The following is a 9,987-nucleotide window of genomic DNA, read 5'->3' as shown; positions in this document are numbered from 1 at the left end:
AATATATCACTTCATAAATACTTAAAAATGTAATAACAAGAATTAGAAAATTTAATACATATATATAAATATTTAAAAAAAACAAAAAATGAAATTAAAAGAAAATAAATAAAAAGGAATAAAACACATGCATTGAATAATGTTTTATTAACTCTATCGATTTGATTAGAGACAATTGTGATTATAGGCAAAACTTTTTTAATATCAGTTATATATAAAAATTGATAAATCGAGTAGAACCGGGACTAGTGCACCAATACTTAAAGCAAGCATCAATAAAACTTTTAAAATCAAGTATAATCAAATTATGAAATTATAACTCTATAACTACAATTATTTTAAAAATTAATAATAAAATCGCTTTAATATAATTAAATTATATATACAAAATAAAAAAAAAATTAAGTAAAGCACCAACCTTCCAATCTATATAAATTTATATTTATAAAAATTAAACTAAGTAGATTAATAAACAAAATAAATAAAGTATAATAAAAAAAAATTAAATTAAACATTAAATTAAAATGAATTTTAATTAAAATTAAAAATTAAATTAAAACTTCGAATTGAAATGCGAATAAATATAGATATATATTGAAAAAATAAAAAATACAAGCTTAAAAAATTAAAATTGTTTGCAATATTAATATTATTTATTGTACATTGTTAATATACACAAAAAATGAAAAAAAAAATAAACTCAAAAATGTCAAATCTAAAAACTAAAAATTTTGTAAAATTATTTAAAAACTTTTATTTATATAAAGCAATAAATTTTTTAAATATATAAAAATATAATTTATATATAATTTATGTGTTTTTAATAAATATATATATATATATATATATATATAATTTAAATGTTAATTCATGTTCAATTTCATTGCTGGTTTTCTGTTGATGGCCAATAAATCTTCTCATTTTTCTTTTGCGTTGCAAAACACCTCAAACCTCAGTTAAACTTTATTTTCTATTAAGTTTCTCTGAAAAAAAATATCGTGAGAAAAGAGGAACACTTCGATTTGAAAACAAGTTTTATATATTTAATATTAAAAATTAATATATACACTTCATATCTAAAACCTTTTTTTTAAATTTTTAATGTACTTTCAAAAATGTGACTAAATTTTTTGAAGTTACGATTGTTCTAAATTATGTGCATATATAAATATATACATATTTTTGCAATATATTACATTCATTACTTATTAAATGTTTATTTATTTTATGAAATACAATATTAAACTAAACTAATTAAATAAAAAATAAGATATAATATAATACATAATATAATATATTATACTAGATATTATATAAAATATAATGTAATATAATATATAATATAATATTATAAATTATACATACCATACATAACGACACAAAAATCAAGTTGATTTATTTATTTCATAAATTTATATATATATAATATGATATATAATATAATATATAACATAATATATAATAGTGTAATCTAATATATAATATATAAATAATGTAAGTAATAATATAATATAATATAATGTAATAATAATATAAGTCTTGTTTAATTATTTTAAATACATAAACTTCTAGTTATATTTTTATTTCAATATTAAATGCACATTATTTAATTTAAATAAATTATTTTATTTAAATTAAATAAATTATTTTATTTAAATTAAATAAATTATTTTATTTAAATTAATTATTTAATTGAAATAAATTATTTTATTTTAATTAAACTTCTTTAATTAAATAAATGATATTTACTTTAATTAAATAAATTATATATTTTTTTGAATTATTATATTTATTTAAATTGAATAAGTTATATTTATTTCATTTAAATAAATTTCTTAAAATTAATTTTTTCGAATGAGTAAATTATTTTTAATGATTAAGATAAAAAAAAATTTATTAAATTTAATTAAATATGTATTTGTTTAATTTTATTTAAATTAAATCAATTTAACTCGGTTTATTTAAGTTAAATGAATTTCACTTAATTTATTTAAATTAAATAAATTACATTCGATTTATTTAAATTAATTAAATTATATTTAATTTATTTAAATTCAATAATTTTCATTAAATAAATAAAATAGTATAATTTTTATGTATTTAATATTTATTTCATTTATTCAAGAAATTAAAATTTTCAAGAAAATAAATAAAATTAAATTTAAATAATTTAATTAAATAAATGTACTTAATTTAAAAAGAATTTCATAAGTTATATTTAAATAAATTTCATTAATTATATTTCAATTAAAAAAATTTCATTAGTTTTATTTAAGTCAAATAAATTTAATAGTTTTTTTTGAATTGAATTAAATTTTATTTCATGTATAATAGAATTTAATTTAGCGCATTTAACTTATTTAATTCCAATAAACTGAGTTTATTTTATTCAAAAATACTATTATATAATAATACATATATCGAAAATAAAAAGTATATATCGAAACTGAATTTGAAAGTTAAATTTAATTAAAACACAAATTTAGCATTTTTAATTACAAATGTAATTTATATTAAATGTATATGTATTTATATATACATTCATATATATATATAAACAATATATACATATTTATTTGTAAATTATAATACATGTATTAAATACAATATCGTTTAGTTTTTGATGATTGGTTTTTTTATAAAAAAAATTTTTAATAATTCATTTATAATATTTTTCGTTATAATTATAAAATTTTAATATATTTTATATTATCAATTTAGCTAATTTTTATTTTTAATAAATTTACAGTGATTATTCAGGTTACTACTTAAGTTATTATACATGATTGAGTGTAACAAATTTCTTTTATTCTATATTACTAATTTACATAATTTAATTAACTATACAAAGCACGCAATAATGAAATTATATTTCTTAATTATTCACATAATATACTTAAAACTATTGAACATATTTATGCATATGCATGGTTATTTGATTTTCAACTTCAAATTTATTTATATAGACATATTTATAAAATTGAAAATTATAAGGAAATAAAAATAATATAGGACACAAATCTAAAATCACGGTTTGTTATAACGATACCTTATCTTATCCGAAGGCTCGCAATACTCCTTTATTATTAATTTACAGAGAAATACATGAAATACTACTATTATTGCACAAATCGAAACCCAAAACAGCGTAGGCAAACCACCCAGTTGATGTCCATGTTTGTGGAGAGCGATCACATGCTGTTCATGTGCAGGCGCTGCATGTGGTAAATAAAAATGATTCATTAAACATAATCTTCAAAATATTTAATTAACAAAAATATATCAAAACAAACCTTCCACAACTTGTTTCACATGTAGGGCATCATGGAGCTCCTGTATGTGCTGTTTATCCTCCGTAATGTACAAAATAGCCGTTAGTGGCTCTGTTATTTTAACTGGAAATTGACGCCGGCTTTGACTAAAAGTGAACAAATATTTTCATTTAATACTTAAAGTGGGAATTATTGAGATTTAATTCGATTCAATGGTGTACTCCTACTGATCCAGATGAATTGGTTAAATTTTTTCTAAAAAAATTATCTGGAAGATTTCATCCAAACTTATTTGGTTTTCAATCTATAAGTGATACGAAATAAATTTCTCGTTACAGATCTGTAGACAACCAATATGTTTATCAAATAACAAAACCATTTTTTCCATAATATGTGTAGCACCATATTTTTGTATCGTTATGGACGATCTTATAGATCTTATAAACTTCCTACAAATGTAATAGTGACTTAACCATTATATTATGAGTGTAAACAAACATGCTATATGATATTGTTGTAGCCTACTTTGTCGATCTGTTTGTTTAATCTCTGACAAATATGATGAACGGAACTTGTTAATCCACCATAACCATTTTCTCTAATTCTATAGGATCGGCAATATCGGCAATCACGATGTGATTGATATTAGTGGGAACTATTTTGTAGTTCGTGATATTTAAAAAAAACTGGTTATTTGATTCAAACACATAATTGTGTATACCGTCCGCTTCACTCAATTAAAGTTTTCATAGAATATACGTACGTAAGTAAAATAGGTTCATCCGCGCAACCACCGTCACAAGCGTAATAACTTCGATCTGATCTATCTAACGCCACGTATATAACGGCTTTATTGTCATCTGTTACTTGTATGGTGACATTAACATGCGTTTTGTTGCCATAATTCAAACGACGGAAATGAAAATCGCGATGTAATGTCTTAGGATGCATGTTGCATTCCAAATGTTGATTGCTAAAGCGAAAACTACCAAAACTCAAGACCATTGCTTGTATGACACCGGAAGCACCAGCACGTATAAGATTATGGCAACCCTGTAAAAAAGTATAATAAATTAATCATACAATATTATATATATTAATTAATAAATAAAAAAAATTATATAAAATTTATTAAGCAGAATTTTTTATATTTTTTTATATGGAGGCATATGTTTTCTTTCGCAGATATCAGGCAGCTAGAAGCCTATTGAGAACTTTGTAATAATTCCTTGCGACCTTACTGATATTAGCTCTATTGCAAATGTGTCGATATATTTATGACAGGAATACAGGGATTGAAGAATACATAGTGGAGAAAGGGCTCTAATGATCATAAATGCCTTTCGAATCCCATGTATGTGGCATATAAGCAAATATTGCTTACACAGTAGTGGGTTGTAAAATGTTGAGTTCGTGGATGCATTCTGTAAAAACAGTTCTACTGATCATGCTGCTTTTGGAATTTGCATGTGAGTGACACACAAGCAGACATTGCTTACACAGTAGTGGGTTGAAAAATGTTCAGTTTGTCAGATGCATTTTGAAAAAAGGGTTCTACTAATTTTACTGCTTTTCCGATATGCATGTGTGTGGGTTATAAAATTTTGGACAAAATTTTGAATTTATATTCGATTTTAAACAAATAAAATTAACTCCAAAAATTATAACCAATAATTTCTATTTATCAGTTGATTATATATACTTTATAGAATCACCAACTTGCTCAATGCACAAAGACCATTTGTAACCTTAATGTTATTGCTTAATTACATATATTATAATATCTTATATATATTTATCTTAACATAAATACTAATACTAATATGCAAATACATACAAGTCACATTTGCCTGTTATCATTATCTTGTTTTTTTTTTCTCTTTTGTTTATTTATTGTATAAAAGTAAACACACCTGTTTTTCTAAAGTCAACATCCACGAAGAAACCACATTGTTTAAGTTTTCTAATGAATCCATATTCAGCCATAAATTATCTGCTTGCAATGTGTAATATGAATCATAGCAACCTTCTGCATATGTGAGCGCTTTATCGATTTCCTGTTTAGTTGGTGCCGTTTGGGATACAAATTCTTCAAACTCATAACTGCGGGTTTGTGAAAGTACAGCGTACATTGTAGCATTAATACGATCACCATTTAAACTGCCTTCTGCCTTCGATGTACTGATACCAAAACCTGTTGCCCAAAGATCTGTCCAAACGTTTATGTGTTCCTGTTTGTATACATTGCTGGTGGCGACTGTATCTGTTTTGGTTTGTAGTTTCTGTAACGCTCTCGTCATAGCTTGTATGGCTTTATTTTCTGTCTCCTCAGTTGCTTCCTTAAGTTGCTGTTGGCTCACTGGTTTCGAATAGTGTATGGCAATCGGATATTCAATTCTAGCAGTGCTACGTTTTTTCAATTGTATTGTAGTTGTTATTTGCGGCTTAACAATGCTTATGACTATTTGATTTGTGGAATCTTTGGATTTTGCTAGTGGCACAGTACCGGAAATAATATCAAACTGTTTGATACCATTATTTACACTATTGGTGCTGCTTAAATTATATTTATATAGATTATATAGATATTTGCAAGGACTATAAGACTGATAAATTAATTAATTAGTATTTACCCCAACTGCATGTTACGTGTCGATATCGTTTGAAAATGTACACGCGGCAAATTTAATGTCACTTCTTCCATTATATTTTTTGTATTTGTTATCTTAATTTCTTGCATTAAAATACTTGGATATGTACGATGCGCGTAATAAGCGTAAGAAACAAAATAGTTGCTAAAACACTGAAATCTGCAAAATAAACACACATATTATCAGTGTAAATTCACACCACAAAAATAATAATGGCTTTTGTAATTTAATATGTTAATTACCGGTGCACGATACCCGTCAAATATTCAACAACAGTTGCCTCCCGCGAACCTTCATTCTTTTCTGCAGCATTAACTATTGGATAAAACTGCGTTGGCAATTGCATGGCACGTCCAAACTTAATATTTAATAGTGCATCCTGTGTGATTTCCAAACCGATGTAACCATTTCCGACATATGGTATGGAGTTCTGCTCATTTGGCAGTGGAGGTACATGTCTTATATTCGCATCATATTCGAAATTTTGCAAGAAGAATGGTGTTAAACGATCATCCATACATTGCATCAATGGATCTAAAGATAAATTGTCAAGTAACAGCTTATTGTCAGTGTAATGTATACAATAATTATACCCTTTTTTTCTGGCGCGTTCATAAATAGGTATTTGAATATTGGAGGCAGCAAATAAAAGAACACACAAATTGCCAATAGCAGCAAAAATAGCCTTTTGTAGGTCATGAAATTCCCATCAGTTATCCTTTTTAATTTTCGCATTAATTCGCCCGAATCAAATTTATTCTTTGCCGTTCTGAACATTTTTTAATTTTAATTTTAACACAAACCTTCAATCTTTTATAAGCTATTAAAACGAAAATATTAGTTGGAATAGTTTTCCTTGCCGGTGACTATCGTGACATCTTTTTTTATTCTTTTATCTTTTCTTGACAGCTTAAGCATAACAAATAGTTTCTTATTCACTAAAACTTAATAACAGTTTGAAGTCTACTGTCATATGATTTTTTTTTTTCTACAAAATATGATAAAAATCATATGGTTTTATATGGGCGATATAATATCAGGCGTGTGGCATTTAATAACAATATAAAATAGTATAGCTGACTAATAATTAATTGATTTTGCGCTAATCACTACTATAATTTATTTAAATATATAAATGTATAATTTTTAAATTTTACAAAAACTGAAGATGGTCCATGAAGTAGTGCGATATATTTATATAAAATATATACATAATTTTAAAATATATTTAAAAAATTTAAAAATAATGTAGTAATTGTACTTATTAACAATTTAAGTGTTAAATAACCGACCTGAAAGCTGATTAACTTAAATTTTATTTGTTAAATTAGCTAAACTCAATTCATAATTAAAGATCTGAAGACTTTCAAATATCTTTATTTTTTATGTAAAAATTCGTTTATTCACAAACAGTAAAATTTTTAACTACAACCTTCTAATTATGTACTTTGGAGTACTCTTAACATTCTGGACTTGCTCTCAATACAAACATTTCAAACATATATTTGATTTTTAGAAAATTATAGATATATAACAGGAAAATAATTATTTAAACTATATTTATTTATGACATTTTTTGAAAATCCATTTATATGACAAAATAGACTTAAATTTCAACATACATCTTGCTTTATAATTTAATTACAAAAATATTATTATATAATGGAGTTATTGAAATTTTAAATTAAAGCAAGAAATACAGTTAACTCGATAAATGTATAGCAATTAGTGCAGGTTTCTACATAAATACCAATAATTGTTCGAATTAATTGTATCACAATATAACACCTGTTTCATAGTTGCCTTTCGTTGTAGAATCTAAGCTTGGATCAGAATCACAATGTGGCAACCATACCAACCAAGTGTTAAAAAAATTCATAGAATATATGACTGCAAATAATTGAAAAGTATGCATCAAAGCAATTAATTATTAAAAATAAGTATACTCTAATAAATTGTGCTCAATTTTATATAAAAATTGTTTTTATTTCTTAATAATTTAATTTTATTAAATTTAATTGTTTATTTGTTTTTTATTTACCATAAGCTCATTATTAAAAAAGTATTAACTTGATATTGAAGTTTATGCTGTCATAATTAATGTATTGTTGTGATAAATTTAGTATGTAATTTGTAGTAAACTACATTTAATAATTCAAAATTTTCAAGATAATAATAACCGTAGTATTTTTTTTCAGAGTAGCAATAAAATACTTGCAACTTCCGAAAAAAAACATATGAAGCAACAACGATGCTTTTAAAATCTAGATATGGGTTTTATTCGCAAAAACTTTTAGGTGTTAAGTTTCTATGCATATTCAAAATTCAGTCTATTCTGAATGTTCACATTTACTAATAAATTCAAATACATAAATAAATTAATTAATTTAAATATATAAAATAAAAATACTACCTAATATTCACTTTGTTTACTTTTATTCAAATTAATTAATTTTTAGTGTTAAAAATTTTCATACCTTATATTGTACACACCACAAAAAATATATGTCATATATAAGCATTTAAAATATTTTAAAAGTGATGCAAAAAGTACAATTACTTAGTAAGTGCTCCAATAGAAAATACTTTCTAAAACGAATCAATATGGCAATGTTGTATGGATGTAAATGTTGATAAAAACAAAACAAAAAAAGACGCGAATCCAATTTGAAAACAAATTTCAAACAAAACAAATAAGAAATGTAGTGAAAATATTGAATAAACAACAAAATGTTTTTAAAAAGCAATAATTACACAATTTTAACGACTACTATTCCATTAGCAATCTCTTCATTATGAAATATTATATTGATGAATCCAGCATCAATACGCCTCGCTTGGATTAAATTATATGGATTAAAAGTAATATTTGTTAAGTTCTTTTCTATATAATTTTAAATAATTTTATTGTATTAAACTGTTTTTTTTGAAACTTTTTGATATTTAATTTCGCTTTTTTGTTTAACTTTTCGCTAAGTTAGTTATCGCAGTGTGAACACCTTATGCTATATGTGCAAAATTATTAATTGAGATTCGAAAATTGTGCACTTTAAAAACAAGAAGTACATTTTAAACTTTAGAATTAATACGCATTTTACACATAAAAATGACATATATCCGCATAAACAGAATTGTATAGATGTCCAAATATTATAGAACATTTTTTATATATGATTTTATGTAAATTTTTCATTTGAATGTTTAATCGGTTAATCGCAGTAAAAAATATAATGGAAAAAACATGGAGAAAAAAATCGTTGTTTTTTAAGTTAAGATCGAGTTGACTGAAAATCATAAACAGACATAGTGATTTAAAAGAAACATTTGTTTATATGAGATGAGACCACATATCAGAGAATATCTTCCATAACTTCTTTACCATATATTATTGAATAATATATTTCCTTTGTCAGATGACGTAATTACATCAAAATTTTTAAAGATAGTACATAAAAAATTTATGAGTTTACTATATTCATTTATTTATTTTTCTATTTAACAATATGTCTTTATTGAATCGCTTTAAATTCAAGCTTAACAATAAATTTTAAAATCTTAAAGAATAATAACATTACTTTACAAATTATTTTATATAAACATACTATAATGAAATATATAATAATTTGTAAATTATTTTAAGTGGCATCTGATAAGTAGTCAGGGTCTATATATAAGATAGCACGAAGAAATTAAAGATTAAAAATCATCCTAGAATCTTTATTTAAGAATTAATAAATTTTTAAAAATTATATTTAAAAAATTTATATAGAATAATATTCGTTAATGAAAAAATGCAACAATGTTCATATCACAAAAAGTCTATAAATATAAAATTGTTGTTGTGCGAATTTAAAAACTATTATAATTTAGAAAAAACTTAACAAAAATTAAACTTTTACATTAAAATACGTTTCGAATTCATGCATAACATATGAAGTTATAGGTGGGATCCTACATATATATAACTTTCGGAACATTTTCAATATGATTTGCAAAAAATGAAGGTAGTAACCAGCTATTGGACAGACAGACAAATCATCATATGCTCATAGAATAATTGAGTA

The 9,987-nt window shown here is 23.4% G+C and overlaps 1 protein-coding gene across 3 annotated transcripts; it reads right to left on the bottom strand.

The window, feature by feature from the left end:
• Nucleotides 1–846: 846 nt before the first annotated feature.
• Nucleotides 847–6,875, bottom strand: LOC119689615 (uncharacterized protein KIAA2013 homolog). 3 transcript variants are annotated; one of them, XM_038104483.1, is made up of 8 exons: nucleotides 6,517–6,875; nucleotides 6,166–6,457; nucleotides 5,906–6,082; nucleotides 5,186–5,828; nucleotides 4,036–4,325; nucleotides 3,294–3,418; nucleotides 3,050–3,215; nucleotides 847–983 (listed from the first exon to the last, which is right to left on the bottom strand). In XM_038104483.1, the coding sequence occupies exons 1-8, from the start codon at nucleotides 6,698–6,700 to the stop codon at nucleotides 974–976; spliced, it is 1,887 nt and encodes a 628-aa protein (XP_037960411.1). In that variant the 5' UTR covers nucleotides 6,701–6,875; the 3' UTR covers nucleotides 847–973. The 3 variants fall into 3 exon arrangements, with proteins under 3 accessions (XP_037960411.1, XP_037960409.1, XP_037960410.1); XM_038104481.1 differs by lacking the exon at nucleotides 847–983 and having other exon boundaries at nucleotides 2,982–3,215; XM_038104482.1 differs by lacking the exon at nucleotides 847–983 and having other exon boundaries at nucleotides 2,982–3,215; nucleotides 5,186–5,825.
• Between the last annotated feature and the right edge of the window lie 3,112 nt (nucleotides 6,876–9,987).

The sequence above is a fragment of the Teleopsis dalmanni genome, chromosome X (assembly GCF_002237135.1).
Source record: "Teleopsis dalmanni isolate 2A chromosome X, ASM223713v2, whole genome shotgun sequence".
Classification (NCBI taxonomy): domain Eukaryota; kingdom Metazoa; phylum Arthropoda; class Insecta; order Diptera; family Diopsidae; genus Teleopsis; species Teleopsis dalmanni.
This window is presented reverse-complemented; position numbering and strand designations above follow the sequence as displayed.